The 24,092-nt window shown below is 42.9% G+C and overlaps 1 protein-coding gene across 2 annotated transcripts in view; it reads right to left on the reverse strand.

Moving 5' to 3' along the window:
* slc12a4 (solute carrier family 12 member 4) overlaps positions 1-24,092 on the reverse strand; it is a 60,959-nt gene that overhangs the window by 8,359 nt on the left and 28,508 nt on the right. Inside the window, exons 1-19 of one of the 2 annotated variants that reach the window (XM_060911757.1) lie at positions 19,477-19,582; positions 19,070-19,216; positions 17,825-17,879; positions 17,465-17,595; positions 16,345-16,586; positions 15,812-16,026; positions 15,492-15,656; positions 14,968-15,066; positions 14,398-14,455; positions 14,093-14,267; positions 12,467-12,585; positions 11,235-11,333; positions 10,921-11,040; positions 10,727-10,831; positions 9,183-9,351; positions 8,853-9,048; positions 4,166-4,335; positions 2,334-2,465; positions 2,059-2,166 (exon numbers count right to left, since the gene is read on the reverse strand). In XM_060911757.1, coding sequence (XP_060767740.1) covers positions 2,059-2,166; positions 2,334-2,465; positions 4,166-4,335; positions 8,853-9,048; positions 9,183-9,351; positions 10,727-10,831; positions 10,921-11,040; positions 11,235-11,333; positions 12,467-12,585; positions 14,093-14,267; positions 14,398-14,455; positions 14,968-15,066; positions 15,492-15,656; positions 15,812-16,026; positions 16,345-16,586; positions 17,465-17,595; positions 17,825-17,879; positions 19,070-19,207 — 2,496 coding nt within the window. In that variant the 5' untranslated portion in view covers positions 19,208-19,216; positions 19,477-19,582. Of the gene's footprint in view, positions 1-2,058; positions 2,167-2,333; positions 2,466-4,165; positions 4,336-8,852; positions 9,049-9,182; positions 9,352-10,726; positions 10,832-10,920; positions 11,041-11,234; positions 11,334-12,466; positions 12,586-14,092; positions 14,268-14,397; positions 14,456-14,967; positions 15,067-15,491; positions 15,657-15,811; positions 16,027-16,344; positions 16,587-17,464; positions 17,596-17,824; positions 17,880-19,069; positions 19,217-19,476; positions 19,583-24,092 lie in introns of those variants that run through there. The other variant, XM_060911756.1, reaches the window with a different exon arrangement.

Raw genomic sequence — 24,092 nt, forward strand, 5'->3', positions numbered from 1 at the left:
TTGCAACTCATTAGGTCAATTGGCAATAGGTCATTAACATGACTGGGTATAAAAAGAGCATCTTGGAGTGGCAACGGCTCTCAGAAGTAAAGATGGGAAGAGGATCACCAATCCCCCAATTCTGCACCGACAAATAGTGGAGCAATATCAGAAAGGAGTTCGACAGTGTAAAATTGCAAAGAGTTTGAACATATCATCATCATCTACAGTGCATAATATCATCAAAAGATTCAGAGAATCTGGAAGAATCTCTGTGCGTAAGGGTCAAGGCCGGAAAACCATACTGGGTGCCCGTGATCTTCGGGCCCTTAGACGGCACTGCATCACATACAGGCATGCTTCTGTATTGGAAATCACAAAATGGGCTCAGAAATATTTCCAGAGAACATTATCTGTGAACACAATTCACCGTGCCATCCACCGTTGCCAGCTAAAACTCTATAGTTCAAAGAAGAAGCCGTATCTAAACATGATCCAGAAGCGCAGACGTCTTCTCTGGGCCAAGGCTCATTTAAAATGGACTGTGGCAAAGTGGAAAACTGTTCTGTGGTCAGACGAATCAAAATTTGAAGTTCTTTATGGAAATCAGGGACGCCGTGTCATTCGGACTAAAGAGGAGAAGGACGACCCAAGTTATCATCAGTGCTCAGTTCAGAAGCCTGCATCTCTGATGGTATGGGGTTGCATTAGTGCGTGTGGCATGGGCAGCTTACACATCTGGAAAGACACCATCAATGCTGAAAGGTATATCCAGGTTCTAGAGCAACATATGCTCCCATCCAGACGACGTCTCTTTCAGGGAAGACCTTGCATTTTCCAACATGACAATGCCAAACCACATACCGCATCAATTACAGCATCATGGCTGCGTAAAAGAAGGGTCCAGGTACTGAACTGGCCAGCCTGCAGTCCAGATCTTTCACCCATAGAAAACATTTGGCGCATCATAAAACGGAAGATACGACAAAAAAGACCTAAGACAGTTGAGCAACTAGAATCCTACATTAGACAAGAATGGGTTAACATTCCTATCCCTAAACTTGAGCAACTTGTCTCCTCAGTCCCCAGACGTTTACAGACTGTTGTAAAGAGAAAAGGGGATGTCTCACAGTGGTAAACATGGCCTTGTCCCAACTTTTTTGAGATGTGTTGTTGTCATGAAATTTAAAATCACCTAATTTTTCTCTTTAAATGATACATTTTCTCAGTTTAAACATTTGATATGTCATCTATGTTCTATTCTGAATAAAATATGGAATTTTGAAACTTCCACATCAGTGAATTCCGTTTTTATTTACAATTTGTACTTTGTCCCAACTTTTTTGGAAACGGGGTTGTATAATTGACAATAAGAGAAAGGAATAAAGAGTGACTGGTGAGGGCCTATGTGATAACCGGAACTTGTAGCACGTTAGAAGTTAGTGTAACTAAAAAAATATATAATAATTAATAATAATAAATTTATCTGATTAATCAGGCCGCATCCGCTTCATGTCAGGCCACATCTCAGCGCCCAATGATTGATTATTTTTCCACAAAAAAAGCAAAAAACAAAAACCCATAGTCTCTTGTGGTTTTATGTATTACTTCAAGAACATTTTGTGGAATCACAACACTCTATAGCAGACATCGATTAAGATGGCATGGGCGGCATGGTGGTGTAGTGGTTAGCGCTGTCGCCTCACAGCAAGAAGGTCCTGGGTTCGAGCCCCATGGCCAACGAGGGCCTTTCTGTGCAGAGTTTGCATGTTCTCCCCGTGTCCGCGTGGGTTTCCTCCGGGTGCTCCGGTTTCTCCCACAGTCTAAAGACATGCAGGTTAGGTTAACTGGTGACTCTAAATTGACCGTAGGTGTGAGTGTGAATGGTTGTCTGTGTCTATGTGTCAGCCCTGTGATGACCTGGCGACTTGTCCAGGGTGTACCCCGCCTTTCGCCCGTAGTCAGCTGGGATAGGCTCCAGCTCGCCTGCAACCCTGTAGAACAGGATAAAGCGGCTACAGATAATGAGATGAGATGAGATTAAGATGGCAGTGTAGTGAATAGATATCATGCACACACTTCTCTGTTCTTCTCAGCTGTGGATAGTCTCATCTGCCTCAGCATTTGAGACCTCTGCTCCATCATTAATGTCCTCTCATAGGTGTATGCAGAGATGTCACTATCATGCTACAAATAACAACAAAATAACATGATTTTAGTTGTAGAATAGCTCCAGGGACTCGCATGCTTTCATGTAATTATGCCCAGTAAACATGACATCCAGCTAACGCAATTTGAACAGTATGATTTTAAACAGGTTTAGATAATTATTTAGCTGAAAGTGTTTTATTTACCATTTCAACCACCTCTACCTCTGCTTCTAATCTGAGCTGGTATAGGAAGGTTGCCAGATCCTTCTTCATCTGAATGCTGTTATCATCCATCTGGGCCACAGTGAAAATCCGCATCCTACACTTGCGCCATACCTAAACGACATAGAGATCACAAGTTAGCATTTCAAAGTAATTTAAGAGAACATTTATTTAATTGTATTTAAGGCACAAATAATGAGCCATAGTGCTGAAAATTAACTCCATATGGACAGTACAACAGCATGGAATGTTCCAGTGAACATGGAGGCTGGCGGATAAAAATAAAACAATTCTTTGTTTGCAATAGAGGTCACTTCTGGTCATGATCCGCTTCCTTATGTATTCAGATTTTCAGCTGATGGGCAGCCATCATATTTGTTTGCAGTTGCTTAGCAGGAGTTTTATGTGTTTCGCCTTCAAATACGCCAGATTGTTGCTCTGTACGGTATTTGGATGTTCAAACCAATCAAATCAAGAAAAAGAAAAAAGGTATTATAGGATACAAAAAGAAGTCATGCACAAGGGTGAAACAACAAAAAATATCTCGCAAACCTTTCACGGTGTTCGAAAGGAATCGAGAGTCCACATGCTCGTGCTTGCAGCGATCATTTTGTTAAAGCTACGTACATCAACTTTATGGATCTAAAATAAAATCTCCTAACATTAAATGAGTTTTGTTACCTTTTGGATGTCATAAAACAAATCGTTCATGAAACTAGGTTGTAGGTCAGCACTGACTGACTGAAACTCGATTGTTTACGTATTTTTTAGGTTGTCCCATGATGTCAATTCATGAGTCTGAGCTACAGTATGTTTGAAATATCATGAAATAAAATGTAAGTTATCATTGTAAAAATGCCTACAGCAGCTCTGACTTGAATCACTTCAGCTTACATTACTTACCCTCGCAAAAACATGATGATTATTGCCTTTCATCTCATCTCATTATCTCTAGCCGCTTTATCCTGTTCTACAGGGTCGCAGGCAAGCTGGAGCCTATCCCAGCTGACTACAGGCGAAAGGCGGGGTACACCCTGGACAAGTCGCCAGGTGATCACAGGGCTGACACATAGACACAGACAACCATTCACACCTACGGTCAATTTAGAGTCACCAGTTAACTTAACCTGCATGTCTTTGGACTGTGGGGGAAACCGGAGCACCCAGAGGAAACCCACACAGACAACATGCAAACTCCGCACAGAAAGGCCCTCACCAGCCACGGGGCTCGAACCCGGACCTTCTTGGTGTGAGGCGACAGCGCTAACCACTACACCACCGTGCCGCCCCATTATTGCCTTTTAGAAGTCTTATTCCAATGCACTGAACCCAGCCACAAATGAAAAAGTTACAGGCTTCAAGACTTTTGAAAGCTTTCATTTGATTTGTCTTGTAAAACGATATTTGGACGACCAGATAATTGGAAATGTCCAGAAACTGTATGTTTGGAAAGTTGTTGAAATCACTTGAAAAGTCCATCTTTTTTAAGCTGTAGGGGGCCAATCCATCGCATAAATATATTTTTTCTTGATATCTTGATTTTGCTTTTGGTTCTAGTCTGTTAACAGTCAGATGTAGAATGTTTTCCACAAGATGACGACAGATGCGTACTTGGCTTGGATGCCATCTTTGATTGTTGCCCGTCACTTGGAAACAGGATGTGAACCAGGAGACAAAGTCATGTGATTGCAAACAAAGAATGTATAGCAACTGAATATGATCCATGTCTTATCATTAGTTGGCCAGTATTAATTAGTTACACTTAAAGCTTGTGTACAATGTTTGCATATTGTATTAAAAGACTACATTTGAACCTTGTGCTGTTTGAGAAGGAAGGGGAGCAGCATGAGCATTCCTCCATCATGGACAATCCACCACACATCGATGTGGCCGTCAATAAAGCGCTCATGGTTGCTGGGGTAGAATGACACATTCTTTGGCACCATCAGTGCCAGGTGGGCAGCTGTAGTACACCGAACTGTATCTTCAAAACAAAATTAAACAAAACATTTAAAAAAGCGTCCATAAAAATTCATGACTAATAAATTTACCTAAAGCATATACGCAGAGCCATGGCCTCACTTTTATTTATAAACGCCTTGAAACCTCAAGAATGGCATAGGAATAGTTTTAAGCGTTAACAATAAATCTGATATAGTAATTTTTATGATTAAAGTGATCTATACAGGTAGCGGTCTGAGTGAATGACCTTGACGTCCGTAGCATCACAGCAGGAAGTCTATCGGTCTCATCGCCATTTCCGCTATACTAAAACACAGAGCTGACTGCAACTCCAATCCTCCATTTTGAGCTAATTTATCGCCATGCCACGTAGATGTGCTTTTGGCCAGTGCAGCAACACGACAGAAGCTGGATTTGTGTTGCGTTCATGGCCCAAGAGTGTTCAAACTGCAAAGATTTGGACACGTTTTGTGAGAAGTTCACGGGCACATTGAGCGCCTATGAAGTGGTCTCTCCTCTGCTCTGCACATTTTACTGAAGACTCGTATGAGACCTCTGATCTGTTGAGGAGTGTTGGCTATAAGCCCATCCTGAAAGAGTGTGCAGTATCAACAATTAAAGAAAAAGAAAATTGTAAGAAAAAGAAAGTATTTCTTTTATTTATTTATTTAAAAGGAAAGTGAGTTCAGTTGTGCCAGTCCTCCCGGAGTGAGCCGAGGGTTGTTGCTAAAACCTGGGACGGAACGGGGCGGGACATATCGCTCGGGCAGTGACGTCTCCGCAGTTGTTGCTAAAACCGGTGACATCCCACTCTGTCCCGGGCTTTAGTAATTGCCTGAGCCGAGCAGTAATGGCGGAGTACTCAGTATGAAGAAAAGTGAATGAGTGGAGCAGCTGTCTTATTTCTAAACTGGATATTGCTGCCATCTCGCCCTAACATGGAAGAAGTGAATGAATGGAGAACTGAACAAACAACTAAAAGTCAGATTGTTTCAAAAACAATTGGCCTTCAAGAAGTGAGAACACAGACGGGTAAGCTCCGACCCTCATTTGGATAAAAAAAACAACACATTGTTTACCTGCATTTAGATTAATACATGTAACTTGTATTGTGTGTTTAAGTTACCTGTATAAGATTATTTAATTTGCTTCAGAATGTGATTGTCTCAGTTCATCTGATTATTTAATGAGCCTTTTACGTTTTATCAGTGAAAATGCATGCATGTACCTGTATGTTGCATAAATTATAACACCTATCCTGTTTTAATGAGAGTCAACCCACAATCAATGAAGTCAAATCAGTCTTAGTTGAGCAAGTCAGTAATGGTATTTCTTACTTTCACCATAAATTTTTATTTATATGACTTTGGTCTGTAGCTGTCAAAGGCTTCGGCCTTAAAACTGGTTACCGCTGTGACGTCACGCACTCAGGGCTGGCTGGCTCAGCGGGGCAACTCGAATGCCAACTTTGCGGTCGATTTTAACTCTCAAAAATATATATTTTTTTTATGCAGCATACAAGAGTCAAAGATGGAGATACTATCCATTCAGAAATTTATTTAAAAATAAAGGCTCTGCATATCTCCTTTAAGTATAGTTTTCACAGGACTGCATATAATATATATAATCCCTGACAAATGATACAATATGACCTGCCTAGACCTACAGTGGTGCTTGAAAGTTTGTGAAACCTTTAGAATTTTCTATATTTCTGCATAAATATGACCTAAAACATCATCAGATTTTCACACAAGTCCTAAAAGTAGATAAAGAGAACCCATTTAAACAAATGAGACAAAAATATTATACTTGGTCATTTATTTATTGAGGAAAATGATCCAGTATTACATATCTGTGAGTGGCAAAAGTATGTGAACCTCTAGGATTAGCAGTTAATTTGAAGGATAAAATTAGAGTCAGGTGTTTTCAATCAATGGGATGACAAATCAAATGTGAGTGGGCACCCTGTTTTATTTAAAGAACAGGGATCTATCAAAGCCTGATCTACACAACACATGTTTGTGGAAGTGTATCATGGCACAAACAAAGAAGATTTCTGAGGACCTCAGAAAAAGCGTTGTTGATGCTCATCAGGCTGGAAAAGGTTACAAAACCATCTCTAAAGAGTTTGGACTCCACCAATCCACAGTCAGACAGATTGTGTACAAATGGAGGAAATTCAAGACCATTGTTACCCTCCCCAGGAGTGGTCAACCAACAAAGATCACTCCGAGAGCAAGGCGTATAATAGTTGGCGAGGTCACAAAGGACCCCAGGGTAACTTCTAAGCAACTGAAGGCCTCTCTCACATTGGCTAATATTAATGTTCATGAGTCCACCATCAGGAGAACACTGAACAACAATGGTGTGCATGGCAGGTTTGCAAGGAGAAAGCCACTGCTCTCCAAAAAGAACATTGCTGCTCATCTGCAGTTTGCTAAAGATCATGTGGACAAGCCAGAAGGCTATTGGAAAAATTTTTGTGGACGGATGAGACCAAAATAAAACTTTTTGGTTTAAATGAGAAGCGTTATGTTTAGAGAAAGGAAAAGACTGCATTCCAGCATAAGAACCTTATCCCATCTGTGAAACATGGTGGTGGTAGTATCATGGTTTGGGCCTGTTTTGCTGCATCTGGGCCAGGACGGCTTGCCATCATTGATGGAACAATGAATTCTGAATTATACCAGCGAATTCTAAAGGAAAATGTCAGGACATCTGTCCATGAATTGAATCTCAAGAGAAGGTGGGTCATGCAGTAAGACAACGACCCTAAGCACACAAGTCGTTCTACCAAAGAATGGTTAAAGAAGAATAAAGTGAATGTTTTGGAATGGCCAAGTCAAAGTCCTGACCTTAATCCAATCAAAATGTTGTGGAAGGACCTGAAGCAAACAGTTCACGTGAGGAAACCCACCAACAGAGTTGAAGCTGTTCTGTACGAAGGAATGGGCTAAAATTCCCCCAAGCTGGTGTGCAGGACTGATCAACAGTTACCGCAAACATTTAGTTGCAGTTATTGCTGCACAAGGGGGTCACACCAGATACTGAAAGCACAGGTTCACATACTTTTGCCACTCACAGATATGAAATATTGGATCATTTTCCTCAATAAATAAATGACCAAGTATAATATTTTTGTCTCATTTGTTTAACTGGATTCTCTTTATCTACTTTTAGGACTTGTGTGAAAATCTGATGATGTTTTAGGTCATATTTATGCAGAAATATAGAAAATTCTAAAGGGTTCACAAACTTTCAAGCACCACTGTACATAAACATTTTGTCAATTTCTTATCATAGATACCAGATATATTTTATTACATTAGTGCCAATATGCTCATTAGTTTTCATTAAAATGTTTTTAACCTAAGTTTACCTAAGTGCAAGAGAAAATATACATAACCATACATATTATGGTCTTATAGCATTGTCATAAAGTTTCATAACTATCTTATAAAAATTACAATTAAAAAATACTTTATTCCCATACATGTTCATAAAAACACTCCTGAAGTACCCTGAACTTGTGTTATGACTTAAATCAATATAGAAAGTATTACTGACCTTATGTCAACAGAAATACATGACATCAAGAATCACAAAAGGAGTCTTTATGACGGGTAACATTTATCAGAATTGGAAACTTGTATTCTACTTGTTTATGTGAGTTTATATCAGTTTTCAAAGTGCTTATGTAACAGTCATGTAGCTTTATGAACACTACCACTACTCTTAGCTGAAATTGTAACTCACTGTAAAATATTAGTTCATAATCTTTTACATTTCCAAGACTATCTACAGGACTGTGCAAAAGTCTTAGGCACATGTAAAGAAGTGCTGTAGACAAAATATGGCTTAAAATAATGAAATGAAATGTTTCAACATTAAAAAAAATACTATAAACAGTAAGCCATAATAAATGAAACAAAATCAATATTTGGTGTGAGACGACCCTTTGATTAAAATAAATAAAAAATAGTAGTCTCAGGTACAATGAGTGCAGTTTTATGCGGAAATGATCTGTAGGTTTTACTGAGCATCTTCCAGAACCAGCCACAGTTCTTCTGGACACTTTGACTGTCACACTCGCTTCTTCATTTTGCCCCAAAACCCAGCAGCCTTCATTATGTTTTCTTTTTTAATCTGAAAAGTGCTCTCTTATGTAATATACTGATCAGATAAAAAAAAAATCTGTAACATCTAATTTTGTGCTGGAAAACAAATGTTTGGACTCTAAAATGTCTTTGTACTGACTAGAAGACATAAAATAGGAACTATAACAAAGGTTGTATGAAAAAAAAATACACAGCAAAATCCCCAGTGTTGAATTAACACCCACAGTGTTGATTTAACACCCTACTGTGTTTATATATGTTCAGTTGGACACAAACTCTGAAAGTGTTAATTCAACACTGGGGAATTTGCTGTGTTGGGTGGCCAAGACTTTTGCACAGTACTGTACATGACAATTATACTTTAATAAAATCAAGCCTACTCAAGGAAAAACAATGGATAATGACACAGAAAGGCACTTACTAATGAACGTTTTCCATGCACGAGGATCCTCGCTTTGTCTCCAGCCATAAGGCCAACCCATAACTACTGTATTATGCTTCATCCCACCCAAGCCACATGACTGAATAAGATGGGCAATTCCTTCCCGCACCTTTGAGGCCACCACCACCTGGCAGAATCCCTTTACTCTCTCTATTTCCATCATGTTTTTTATGGCCTGAAACACACACACACACACACACACACACACACACCAATGTTGCTGTGACCATGAAACACTAGGTCAGTATCATGTTTCCAGTCTTTCATGTAGAAATGACATACAAATTCAGTGACTCATCATATCATTACCTGTTCTGAGGCCTGAGCTTCCCCATAGCTGTCCAGGAAGTTGCCCTGGATTACTGATCCCACAATTGTCAGGCCCTTTCCCGCCTTTAGTTGTGAAGCAAAGGTGAGCATTCTGGGATATTTGACATGCAAATCTTCATCCAGCTTCAGCAGCACAAGCAACTGTGGTCTATAAATATGGTTAAAACAAACCTGTTATTTCAAAGCAACACCATGTTATACTTTAACCCATAAGAACCAGGACCCATTTCTCCATCCATCCATCCATCCATCCACCCATCCATCCATTATCTGTAGCCACTCATCCTGTCCTACAGGGTCACAGGCAAGCTGGAGCCTATCCCAGCTGACTATGGCCGAGAGGCGGACTACACCTAGGATTTGTTCATTACCTTTTTTCTTATTGTGACAAAGATGTCACAGCGTGACATCAGTGAATATTTTACGGTTATAAGCGTGATATGACATAATATGTAATAATGATATTGTCATAACTGGCTTTATATCAATTTGTTCAAGAAATGTAGCCAAAACTCCTTAAATTTAATATTAAACATGCTATTAAACTTATGTACTTATTAAGCTTTAGTATTCTTGAATATGCCAACTAGGTATACCACCATTTTGGAAACAATGACATGGCAATACAAATTCACATACTGTCACATGACTACACCAGGATGTTTAATATATGGCACTTAGGCACTTCATGAGTTAAAGTCAAGGATAAAGCTGTATAAGGAACTTTCTAGAACATTTAAAGAGTGTGTGACACCTATGTCACATAGGTTCTTATGGGTTAACCAGAAATATCTGACTTCAAGGACACGAAGAAGGGCAGCACAGTGGTGTAGTGGTTAACGCTGTCGCCTCACAGCAAGAAGGTCCGGGTTCGAGCCCCATGGCTGACGAGGGCCTTTCTGTGTGGAGTTTGCATGTTCTCCCCGTGTCCATGTGGGTTTCCTCCGGGTGCTCCGGTTTCCCCCACAGTCCAAAGACATGCACGTTAGGTTAACTGGTGACTCTAAATTGACCGTAGGTGTGAATGTGAATGGTTGTCTGTGTCTATGTGTCAGCCCTGTGATGACCTGGCGACTTGTCCAGGGTGAACCCCGCCTTTCGCCTGTAGTCAGCTGGGATAGGCTCCAGCTTGCCTGTGACCCTGTAGAACAGGATAAAGCGGCTAGAGATAATGAGATGAGATGAAAAGGACATGAAGAAGAAATTAACATCTTTAGTTAACACACACGTAGTGGTTTGGTAACTGAAACTTGTACTTAGGGATGCAGGAAGTGGGGGGTGTTGAGGCAGCTTACAGCCCCTCCTACTGTCAGGAGTGCTTGCAAATATAAATGAAATTAATAATCATAATAATAATGTTTTTAAACAGCTTAACATGATCACCCTTCACCTTGCATGCCTTCCTACATCCAAGCCCACAGTTCTTCAGTAAATAAAGAATGAAGAAACAAATCAAGCAACAAAAGGATTATAATACACTGATCACGCAGATTGGCTGTGTTTGAGATGATAACAGAACAAACCTCCAGTTTTTGGTGTGAGGTGGTCCGACTTCCAAACGAAGCAGAGCATATCGAGCGGCACTAAGTGACAGACCCCGGATCCCATCTCCCCATTCCTTCTCCGCTCTGAGACACAGGCACAGAGAAAGTGTGACAAAGTACATATACAAGAGCATGTACCTTGGTGCTACTCCAGTGCTTGAATCACCACTCACCCTTGGTATTCAATGTATTTGTAGATCATGCCAGCAATGCACATGGCTACGATGGCATAATACCAGGATGAAATGAACATTAGCGCCAGACACATACTCATTCCTAGGAAAGACAGGGTCCTGAGAAATAGACAGATAGGCACTGGATACATATCTGCTCTATTTAAAGGCTGTTCATTACTGTATTGTTTAATTTAAAGCAATCAAACAAACAAAAAAAACCCTTCATTTCACAAACCCTAGTGTGGCCAGATAAAGCAAAACTCAAATAATGGTCACGATTGAAAACAAGTCCACACTGCACGCACACTCACCAGTGATAGTATTTGAACCGTGGCCTCCAGTTTGGGGTTCTCAGGAGAGTTTGTACAGCACAAGCCAAATTTACAAACAGGTAACACATCAGGAAAAACCTGTTAGGAGGACAACAAATGGCCAAATTCTTAAGAAAAAAGACAAATACAAGAACTTGTGAGGACAGTAGACAAAAAACAATGAACTGACTCGCCTAAGCTCAGCATCTGAAATAGCATGTGTTTGAAGCAATTATGTGGCAACTGCATGCTTTTATGACCAGAGTGCTATAGACAGATACATGATGCCTTATGATAATTGACCTACCACTGAGCAGAATCATATAATGCCTTGGAAAAGTTGAAAGCCATGGCCTAATGGTTAGAGAAGCAGCTTTGGGACCAAAAGGTTGCTGGTTCAATTCCCTGGACCAGCAGGAATGGTTGAAGTGCCCTTGAGCAAGGCACCTAACCCCCAACTGCTCCCCAGGCTGCTCTGGGAATGTTGTACATTGCTCTGGATAAGAGTGTCTGCTAAATGGAATATAATGGAATGGAACAAGGCTCCCTGACTTTGGCCAAAGTGTTCTTTAGTGGAAACCTAAAACTGCTCATGACCCTGAGAACATAATTGCCACAGTGAACCATAGTGGTGGTAGCATTATGTTAAGAGACTCAGAAAACATAGAAAAAGGTTCCCTGAATTTGGCACAAAGTGCAAATTTGGTGGAAACTCAAAGCCAATCATGTCCCTAAGAACACCATTGTCACTGTGAATCATGGTGGTGGTAGTATCATCTTTTGGAGTAGGGACTGGGAAACTGGTTAGGGTGGAGGGCAAGATGGATGTAGTCATCCTTGAAGGCCATCCTTGAAGAAACCCTGTTCCAGTTTGCAAGAGACTTGAGATTGAGGTGGAGATCTACCTTCCAACAAGACAACAGCCCTAAGCATCATACTAAGTTAACAATGCAGTGACTGAAAACCAACAGCTTGAATTAGTTAGAATGACCCAGTCAAAGTATGTGGCAAGATTTGAAAATTGCTGTTCACCAAAAGGCTTTATCCAATCTGACAGGGTTTGAGCAATTTTGCCAAAAATGCTTGGCCTCAGAATTCTTGGCCACAGAACTCACGGCCTGTTCTTAAGAACAGGCAAAAATATCAGGATTCAAAACACCCTGACCTGTTGGTGTTTAGGATATCAGTTACAGTGTCATTGTACAGCATGGCAGTGTGTGTTATGTTCTTACATAGAGAGAATGGGAGCCACCATATCCAGTGATGCGATTAAAATGCCCAGTTCAGCTATGAGTCCAGTGAGCAGCAGGGCCCATGTAGGCTCCCCATTGGCTTTACCATGTCCAAACACCTAGATTTTACACATACATACACACACAATACTTATTATACAAAGTAGAGTAAAATACACTGCCTGGCCAAAAAAAAAAAATCCACCATTTGGAATTAAATAAGTAAATACTTAAGAGCCTTTGATTGGATAATTACTGCAGTGATTAATATGTTTCAGCTGCCATCATTTCTTTTAAACTTAACTGATGCAGTGAGTAGCTTCTCATTTCTTAAGCAACCATGTTGGAAGATGTATCCTGTGGTTGTGGAAAAGATGCTACTGTGATTCAAAAGGGTCAAATTATTGGCCTAGATCAAGCAAAGAAAACAACTAAGGAGATTAGTGAAATTACTGGAATTGGGTTAAGAACTGTCCAATGCATTATGAGAACCTGGAAGGATAGTGGTATCCTGCCAATTTTGTGGAAGAAATGCGATCACTTCAACGCTTGGTGAAGCAATCCACAGTAGAACTCATGGCTATGTTTAGAAAACCACTTATTAGTGAAAACCACTTGTTAGTGAGGCTCATCAGAAGAAACTGATTCAGTTTGCTAGGAAGCATAAAGATTAGACTCTAGAGCAATAGAAAAAGGTCATGTGGTCTGATGAGTCCAGATTTACCCTATTCCAGAGCGATGGATGTGTAAGGGTAAGAAGGGAAGAGCATGAAGTGATGCACCTGTTATGCATAGTGGCCACTGTACAAGCCTCTAGAGGCAGTGTTATGGTCTTGGGTTGCTTCAGTTGGCCAGGTCTAGGTTCAACAATGTTATGCGGCAATAAAATGAAGTCAGATATGAATGTACTGAATGACCAGGTTATCACGTCAATGGATCTTTTCTTTTCTGATGGAACAGCCATAAAATTAGGGCTCAGATTGTGGTTCAGGAAGCATGAGGAATCATTTTCACACGTGAATTGGCCACCACAGAGTCCTGAGAGACAGAGACCCCATTGAAAGTTTTTGGGATGTGCTGGAGAAGACTTTACAGAGTGATTTAACTCTCCCATCATAACTACAAGATCTTGGGGAAAAAAATAATGCAACTCTCCATGAAAATAAATGTTATGTTGCAAAACGTTGGTGAAACAATTCCACAGTGAATGTGAAATATAAAGGTGGTTCAATTAAATATGAGATTGTGCAATTTATTTTTTTAAGCAGGGCAGTGTGTACATAGTAACATGCATATACATCTATCTTTGTTTATTACTTTCCAGAACAACAAACCTTCATAATTATTCAGATAGCCTCTAAAAGCCCTAACATATTGTTTGGTTATTAAAGCACATTATTCAGAAACTACTATGAATTATCCAGTAGCTAGAGTAAAATTAATTGTAATGGTATGTAGTTATAAAAGTCTGTTCCAAATTGGACAGTTAACAATAATCAAAAGATATGGCCTGAGTCAACAGTATGTGCTGAATGCTGAACAGAGTAGTGAACAGAACATGCAGGTCGATTCTAAGCATGTGCCTTTTTGTGTTTACTGAATGATTAGAAACAGCCATGATCTTACTCTGAGGAAGGGAATGATGTTATCTTTCGCAATAGCTTGCAGGAGACGTGGTGCTCCAGTTAGTGACTGCAGCCCCGCCCCTACTGTAGAGAAGAACGAGCCAATCACAATGACCCATGGCGAGGGCCAAGACAGCGTGCCAACTACCAGGTTTTTACTAACTGCATCTCCAAATCTGTACATACACATATGAAATTTGCTTGTGAAGACATTCAAATGAATGTGAAATCAAAGTTTGTTTGTTTGATTTTTTTTTCTGAAATGCTGGATAACCAACTACAGTTCATCTTTATATGAACACTTACTTGTCTCTGAGAACCACTCCTTCAATACAGGCCCCAAACAAGACCACTGAACTGAAATCTGACAATGATAATTGAGGAACAAAAAGATTTCTCAGGTTGTTTTAGGTTGAGTGGGATGCATAAGATGTTTCATCTGATTAGCATCTCATCTCATCTCATTATCTCTAGCTGCTTTATCCTTCTACAGGGTCGCAGGCAAGCTGGAGCCTATCCCAGCTGACTATGGGCGAAAGGCGGGGTACACCCTGGACAAGTCGCCAGGTCATCACAGGACTCTGATTAGCATTAAATTTTTTATTTGGCTACACATGCAGAGAGATTCAATACAGGGTAAATAAAAATCTCATCTCATCTCATTATCTGTAGCCGCTTTATCCTTCTACAGGGTCACAGGCAAGCTGGAGCCTATCCCAGCTGACTACGGGCGAAAGGCGGGATACACCCTGGACAAGTCGCCAGGTCATCACAGGGCTCTGATTAGCATTACATTTTTTATTTGGCTACACATGCAGAGAGATTCAATACAGGGTAAATAAAAATAAATAGATTTATTAACAGCAGGGAGGATACAGACAAGAGAAGTGGTAGTAATGGCCAATATTGTCCCTACAGGAATAGACTTCTGAGCATCCCTCAAATCTCCTGATCTGTTTGATCCAGCCATAATGCCTAAATGAGTAAAATTGAGAAAGAGAAAGTACAATTTAGTGAGAGCTAAACTGCAGACTTGTCAGTTAATTCATAAAAAAACCTATCACCTTTAATGCATAAAAAGGTACACCAGAGTGCTTCAAAAAAGTAAAATATTACTTTTATATTACCAATTAAAAAGTGAAAGGAAGATAAAAGTCAATAACATCCCACAAAAAAAGAAAATAAACCATATATGCAATTAGAAAATGATAATTATATAGAGATTAATAAATATAGATAAATATAAAAAGTATGAAACGTCAAAGCATAGCTATGAAAGCTATGCGCCATTTAATAATCTGTTTGATTAATAGCATTTTCAATAAAAACCAAAGTGGGCCTAATCCGGAGCCCTGTGGTACATCATATAGAACATTGTTATTTCTCAGAAGTGGCTGTACCTGTGGCTGAGGGAAAAAATATTCCCACAAGGAGCATGAAGGATGTGGCAATGTCTGCAGATACATAATATTTAAAGGACTCCATAGAACCATGGACATCTTCAGAGGACAGACTAGGTTTCTCCAAAATCTGCCCTTTCTCCATGTAATCACCCCACATGTTCTCTGTCAAACACACACTCACTGTAAATGGCTGACTTCATGGAAACACATTTTCATAGCAGGGGAAATACTAATATTGTGCAATTTTAAAAATCATTGCCTTCATTTTTGAATATGTGCACAAATGTCTACAGACTTTTCATAGTAGACCTTTCTACCTTGGATAATTCCGCTGGCCAGTCCAGGAATTCCCTGAATTTCGGTCACGTTGTTCTGGGCAAAGTACTCATCGCAGTGAAAACTGCTGCCATTCTCTGAACTACAGAAGTTCCTCCATAGCTTACTTGGTACAGTTTCATTCCCTACAAGTACTGTTTTTGTGCATACATCGAAAAGATCACGCACCAGCGTCCTGTTCCCCAGCATACAAATCCTGAACAAGAGCAAACATTTTTGACATAGCATTTTGTCCTCAAAGGTCATAAAAACAAGTTCATCAGAGTTTACAGCAAAGAACCAAAAACAGGAAGCGTTGCATTAGGTGTCTACTACATTTGACGATCCACAAATGTTTCGGTGACTGTCATGAGTTACTGCATTACTAATTTGTTCATCTTAAGCAGAAATCCAAATGGAAACCAATTCACCCTTTTCCTTTAAAACATTTTAGGACAATTTGCTAAGAGTGGGGTCATAAATATCCCAACTTAAATCTAGCTATAGCCTGTTGTTAGAGTGTCTTTGGACTTACGGGAACTCCGGCGGATGGAAGATGGATTTCACTGCCCCAGCATAAATAGAAACAATGGAAATGATGACACAGGCGAGGAAGAGTGAGGCAAACTTGTTCACATATTTTACTCCTACAAACACCACAACAGCCATGAGACTGAGGCAGATGCTGCCATAAACTCTCATGTTGTTCAGCATGACACTGTTCTCCGCATGGGCATCAGTAGCATGAAATATAGCTGCTTGCGGCACCAGGTATTTCTGTGGATTTTAGAACAGAATTATTAAGCGTCCTAATGTAGCACACTAGATGAGTAGATCATTTCTTAATGACAAAGGCCCATTTTATTATTTTGGTATTTAGCTATTCATTGACTAATTAACAGTTATTCCACGAAATCGAGTCATACATGGGCTGATAGCTGACGAGGTGCGTAGTGCCGAGTTGGCTATAAGCCATGTATGATGAGATTGAGTGGAATAATTGTTTTATTCTATCCACATTCTCTGGATTTTGAGAAACAGAGCAAGTTTATTTTTATTTTTTGCAAATTTGATAAATAAAAACTTTATACAAAATGTCTGACAAAATCATTTCCACTTAGAATGTGAACAAACCAGTGAAATGACAGTAGGAATTTGTGAAAAATACAATAATCATTCCGTATCTTGTTGCTTTTTTGTATTTTGGGGGGTTTTGTTTTTGAGTAGAGTTTTTATTTTGTCCTCGGTTGGTTGAGCAAAACAAGCCACCATTTTCTTCTTCTTCAGGGTTTTTTTGTCTGTTTCCAAACCAACTTAAAGGTGTGTTACTGCCACCAACTGGGCTGGAGTGTGGAACAGGGACTATTGAGGGGGGGACCCTATATTCTTTTAGCTATTTCTGTTTCATTTAAATACTTGATACTGCCATTTTGTTTTTCTCTACTCACAGTATATGAGCTGATAACCTAGTAGTAGAGTAGCCAATCAGAGCATGCGATTGCTCATATCCAGTGAATCTGGACAGAATACTGGTAATATGCATTATTCCATAACAGCAATGTATCCCTAAAGAACGGTATGTAGTGTGGATGTACCCTGGACAGGTGCTTGGAATTTTTCCTAATGCAAATAAGAATAACAAGAGTTTAACTTACAATAAATATTTCTATGGCACCCAGGATGTACATGGCAGCAGCGAAGGTTGTTCCCAGATAGAAACAAAGCCCCACTGCACCTCCAAACTCAGGCCCCAGAGAGCGTGAAATCATAAAGTATGCTCCACCAGCTGGAAACCAGACCACACACATTCACACAATAATGTGACATCATAATCAGCCACTTTGGTACACTAAATTAAAATAAACTAGCTGTAGAATTTTTAAACTCAACTTAAAAGCTTGTGGTGCACATGCATGATGTACAAACAATAAAAAGAAAAGAGCAAAAATATTTTCTTGTCTGTTCGTCCAATGGAAAGGCAATGCTTGTATAATGTAGGTCATTTGAGGCATTACCTGGAACAACGCCGTTGGTAGCAATGGCACTCATTGAGATCGCTGTGAGCATTGTCTGTAAATGAGTACGAAAGTGGTTAATCATTATTGCTTCCAGATGTTGGGACTCTGTGATACAGTTAAAGGCTTTTGTTCCATACACTTACCAGCCACTTTATTAGATACACCCATACACCTGCTATTTTATGCAGTTAATCAGCCAATCCCTTGACAGCAGCACAATGCATACAATCATGCAGATATAAATCAAGACCTTCAGTTAATGTTCACTTCAGACATCAGAACAGGAAAAATTGTGATCTCAAAGTGTGACTTTCTTTCACTGTGGCATGGGTGTTGGTTTGAGCCAGATGGACTGGTTTGAGTATTTCAGAAACTGCTGATCTCCTGAGGTTTTCACACACAACAGTCTAATGAGTTTACCTGCTTGCCTGCGACCCTGTAGAACAGGATTAAGCAGCTAAAGATAATGAGATGACATTTTTAATTTATATTTTTCAATGTAATTGATATTTTTACTAACTGCATCTCCAAATCTGTACATACACATGAAATTGGGCGGCACGGTGGTGTAGTGGTTAGCACTGTCGCCTCATAGCAAGAAGGTTCTGGGTTCGAGCCCAGCGGCCGACGGCAGCCTTTCTGTGTGGAGTTTGCATGTTCTCCCCGTGTCTGCGTGGGTTTCCTCCGGGTTTCCCCTACAGTTGGGGCGGCCTTGGGCTGAAGTGCCCTTGAGCAAGGTACCTAACCCCTAACTGCTCCCTGGGCACTGTAGTATGGCTGCCCTCTGCTCTAGGTGTGTTTGTGTGTGTGTGTGTGTGTGTGTGTTCACGGCTTCAGATGGGTTAAATGCAGAGGATGAATTTCACTGTGCTTGAGTGTGCATGTGACAAATAAAGGCTTCTTCTTCTTCTAAATTTGCTTGTGAAGACATCCAAATGTATGTGAAATCAAAGTTTGTTTTTTTTCTGAAATACTAGATAAACAATCACAATTCATCTTCATATGAGTACTTACTTATCTCTGAGAACCACGCCTTTATTTGTTAACGTAATTGATTAACATTGTAGTATAAGAGGAATAAAATACTTCAAGACGTGTTATACTGTATAAGAAAATAATTGACTATATACAGTATCAGGCTGCATCACACCATCCCTGCTTGCTTTATTCCTTATTTTGTCATACATACAGGCTGTTAAGATCTTTGTGTGTATGTTAGGTGTATGATATGCAACGACTCACACAAGAGCAGCACATAAAGACGATGAGGAAAGACTGCACGACTCCGGCTGTGCCAACAATCCAGGTGAGGCGCAGGAAAAGGATGACGCCGAATATATTCTGCAAACATGGCAGGTAAACTCCCATCAGCGTGCCCATGTTTGGAGACTGTAATGATGAGGGAAAAGGAAAAACAAGAGAAATTTGGGTCACGATTTTTACCAGACACTGAGAATAAGATTGTTCACTTCATATCAATCATGAGATAATCTGATCACTTCACAAGACATATGTTTAATTAAAAGTGGATGATTCAATATCTAATAACAGTGACTCATTTATCGTGTGTGTTTTTTTTTTAAACAAAAGCGCTGTAAAACCCATTTAAATTTAATCCCAGGATGTTAGGGTTTTGCTGGGATTCGAACCTGGTTCGTTGGTGTGATGATCCAGCAAACCCCCACTAGGCCACCAGGGGAATGACTCAAATGCAGAGGCGTGAGGCGGAAGTAGAAAAAGTAACAAAAGGTTTATTTATACTATGTACACTATATACAATCCAGGGCAAAACAAAAAAAAACAAAAACAAAGAGTATAATTCAAAAAGAAAAAGGCAAAAATGCAAAAGCTCAGAAGATCCACAAAACACAGTACAAAGGAAACTGGAGATAAACATAACAGCACAAAGACTCCGTGACAAGAGGACTGAACTCAGGGGTATAAATACACAAACTAATTAAGGACACAGGTGAAGATAATTAGGACTAACAGGCAATTAACAAAAAAAAACACAAAACACAGGAACAGTGGCGGCCTCTAGAGGCCAAAATAAATATGACACGAAAAGGAAATAACAGCGGCCTCTAGAGGCCAAAACAGTCCAAGTCCTAACAGGACCCCCCCCTCTAGGAGCGTCTCCTGACGTTCCCAGGGCGATCCGGATGGGCCGAATGGAAGTCCCGACACAGTTCTTTATCCAGGACATCCCGAGCAGGAACCCAGCAGCGCTCCTCAGGACCATAGCCCTCCCAGTCCACCAGATATTGCAACCTGCCGCGGACCCGGCGGGAGTCAAGCAGGCGATGCACAGTGAACACAGTCTGCCCCTGGAAGATGCGGGGGGGTGGGGGGTTCCTAGGGGCAGGGGCATACGTAGACGTCAGTACAGGCCGCAACAGGGAAACATGGAAAGTGGGGTTGATCCTCAGAGTCCGGGGCAACTGGAGCCGGTAGGAGACAGGGTTCACCCTGCGCACCACCTTGAAGGGGCCAATGTAGCGAGGAGCAAGCTTGCGGTTCTCCACCCGCAGCGGAAGGTCCTTAGTGGACAGCCAAACCCGCTGCCCAGGGCGGAAAGTGTGTGCAGGTCTTCTGTGGCGGTTGGCCTGAGTCTGGTTGGTTCTGGAGGTCTGTATGAGGGTCTTCCTGACCTTGCTCCAGGTCTTGCGACACCGTCTCACATATTGGTTGACCGAGGGCACCCCCGCGTCCTCCTCCTGGTCCGGGAACAGAGGTGGCTGGAACCCGAATTGGCACTGGAATGGCGACAGCTTGGTGGCCGATGACTGCAGGGTGTTGTGGGCGTACTCTGCCCATGGCAGCCAGGTGCTCCACGATGTCGGGTTATCCATAGCCAGGCCTCGCAGGGTGGTTTCCAGGTCCTGGTTGAGCCTCTCCGTCTGACCATTGGACTGTGGGTGAAACCCAGAGGAGAGGCTGGCAGTGGCTCCGATGACCTTGCAGAACCCGTGCCACACTCGGGAGGAGAACTGGGGCCCTCGGTCTGAGACGATGTCCTGTGGAAGACCAAAGACTCGGAAGACATGATTAAATATAAGTTTCGCTGTTTCAAGAGCAGAGGGGAGTTTGCACAGAGGTATGAAGCGGCAGGCCTTGGAGAATCTGTCAACAATGACCAAAATGACCATGTTACCTTGTGACTCAGGGAGACCCGTGATGAAGTCGACTGCCACGTGGGACCAGGGACGCCGGGGAATGGTCAGAGGATGCAGGAGACCCTGGGGACGCTGTCGTGGGTTCTTGGTTCTGGTGCAAACCTCACAGGACAGGACAAATGACCTTACTTCCTGCTCCATGTTAGGCCACCAGAAGCGTCTTTTCAGGAAGTCCAGGGTCCTCCGAGCTCCCGGGTGGGCGGTGAGAGGGGAAGAGTGACCCCACTGGAGAACCTTGGCCCGGGCTTGATGTGGGACGTACAAGAGGCCCGGTGGCCCCGTCCCAGGACCGGGGTCCTGGCATTGGGCTCGTCGAACAGCCTCCTCAATACCCCAGCGGACAGGGGCCACAATCCGGGACACCGGGATAATAGGCCCGACTTCATTCTCCCTGTTAGTGGCAGAGAACAGCCTGGACAGTGCGTCAGGTTTGGTGTTCTTGGAGCCGGGACGGTACGAGAGGGTGAAGTCAAACCGACTGAAAAACAGGGCCCACCTAGCCTGTCGAGGGTTCAGTCTCTTGGCTTGCTGGAGGTACTCCAGGTTCTTGTGGTCAGTCCAAACCAGGAATGGATGTTGCGCTCCCTCCAGCCAGTGCCTCCACTCCTCAAGGGCCAGTTTGACCGCTAACAGTTCTCGATCCCCCACATCGTACCGGGACTCCGCAGGACTCAGGCGGTGGGAGAAGTAAGCGCAGGGGTGCAGCTTTCCTTCCGAACGTTGAGAGAGTACCGCGCCGACACCACTGTCCGAGGCGTCCACCTCCACGATGAATGGTTGGGAGGTGTCCGGGAGGACCAGAATGGGTGCCGTGCAGAAGCGGGCCTTGAGGTCTTTGAACGCCTTTTCTGCCTGAGGAGACCAGCCATAAGATCCACCTGTCCCTTTGGTTAGGTCTGACATGGGTGCTGCCACAGAACTGAAGTTCCTGATGAACTTGCGGTAGAAGTTAGTGAATCCTAAGAACCGCTGAACCTCCTTAACGGACTTGGGAGTAGGCCAGTCCCGGACGGCCAGGGTCTTGGCAGGGTCCATTTGGAGTTGGCCTGTCCGTACAATAAATCCCAGAAAGGACACCTCGGGAACATGAAATTCGCATTTCTGGGCCTTAGCGAACAGATTGTTCTGTAGCAGCCTCTGGAGAACCTGGCGGACATGGTGGCGGTGCTCCTGCACGGTCTTGGAAAAGATAAGGACGTCATCGAGGTAGACAAAAACGTACAGGTTAATCATGTCCCTTAAGACGTCGTTGATTAGGGCCTGAAAAACAGCTGGTGCGTTGGTGAGTCCGAAGGGCATCACCTGGTATTCGTAGTGCCCAGATGGGGTGTTAAAGGCAGTCTTCCACTCGTCTCCCTGTCGGATACGGATGAGGTGGTATGCGTTCCGTAGGTCCAACTTGGTGAAGACGGTGGCGCCTTGGAGCAGGTCGAAAGCAGTGGACATCAGTGGAAGGGGATATCGGTTGCGCACAGTGATCTTGTTCAGGCCCCTGTAGTCAATACATGGTCGGAGCCCCCCATCCTTCTTGCCGACAAAAAAGAAGACGGCACCAGCAGGTGAGGTGGAGGGTCGAATGAACCCAGAGACCAGGGCGTCTTTGAGGTATTCCTCCATGGCCTTGCGTTCTGGCTGAGAGAGGGAAAACAGTCTGCCACGAGGAGGGGTAGTCCCAGGGAGCAAGTCGATGGCACAGTCGTAGGCCCGGTGCGGAGGAAGAACGGCGGCCCTGCTCTTGCTGAATACCTCCTTGAGATCCCAGTACTCTGTGGGAACTTGAGATAACTCGGTGAGATCAGGGGGCTCGGCAGGAGACACAGGAGAGCTAGAGAGCAGACAAGAGGCATGGCATGCAGGGCCCCATTCCACAACCTGGCTTGTTACCCAGTCTATGTGAGGGTTGTGGCGAGTAAGCCAAGGAAGGCCTAGAATAACTGGGAACTCAGGTGAAGGAATCAGGTGCAGGGATATTTCTTCCTTGTGACCTTGAGACTGGAGGAAGGCTGGAGAAGTAACTTGAGTGACTCTTCCATCACCTAACGCTTGGCCATCGAGGGCAGACACAGACAGAGGGACTTCAAGAGGTGCAGTAGGTATATTGATGCTTTGGGCGAAGTGAATATCCATAAAGTTCCCAGCCGCCCCTGAGTCTATCAAAGCTTGACAAGAGTGGACAGACTCACCCCAGGAGATGGAGACCGGGATGTAGATTCCTTGGCCAGGGAGTCCGGGAGAGAGGGTAGGCCCCGTCACAACCCTCCCTCGGCTGGACGGGGCGGTCCTTTTCCCAAGAGTTCGGGACATGATGCTCGGAAGTGACCAGGCTTGCCACAGTAGATGCAGCACTTGTCCCTCCTTCTGCGCTCCCTCTCAGATGCGGAGAGGCGAGTACGACCCACTTGCATGGGTTCTGGACAGTCACTGAAGGAGGTAGACGGTCTCCAGGTAGAGGTAGGGAGGCTGGGGGGGCTCAAGGCTTGGTGGCGTTCTCTCATCCTGTTGTCCAGACGAATAGCATGTGAGATGAGGGTTTCGAGGTCACTTGGGCATCCAATAGAGGCCAGACCGTCCTTGATGGGGTCAGACAGACCATGGTGGAAGGCTGACACCAGGGCAGTCTCGTTCCATCCACTTACTGCTGCGAGTGTTCGGAACGAGATGGCGTAATCTGCGACGCTTCCTCCTTGCCGGATGGACATGAGCTTTCGGGCTGCGTCGGTACTGATGTCTGCCTGATCGAAGACCCGAAGCATCTCTTCAGAAAACAGCTGGAAATCAAAGCACTCAGGTCCCTGTCTTTGCCAGATAGCAGTAGCCCAGGCTCGCGCCTTACCAGCTAATAAGGTGATCACAAAGGCAATCTTGCGGCGATCCGTAGTGTAGGTGGTAGGCTGAAGCTCAAAGGTGAGTTGACACTGGGTAAGGAACTCTCGGCACTCACTGTGCTTGCCGTCATACCTCTGTGGTGCAGGAAGGCTGGGTTCGCGAGGTGAAGAAGGCAGCATGGCAGGAGGCACTGGAGCAGGAGTGGGAGCTGGATCAGGAGATGCAGGCAGAGATGTCAGCTGTGCCAGGGTTTTCCCAATTTG

This window comes from Neoarius graeffei, chromosome 27, assembly GCF_027579695.1.
Source record: "Neoarius graeffei isolate fNeoGra1 chromosome 27, fNeoGra1.pri, whole genome shotgun sequence".
NCBI lineage: Eukaryota > Metazoa > Chordata > Actinopteri > Siluriformes > Ariidae > Neoarius > Neoarius graeffei.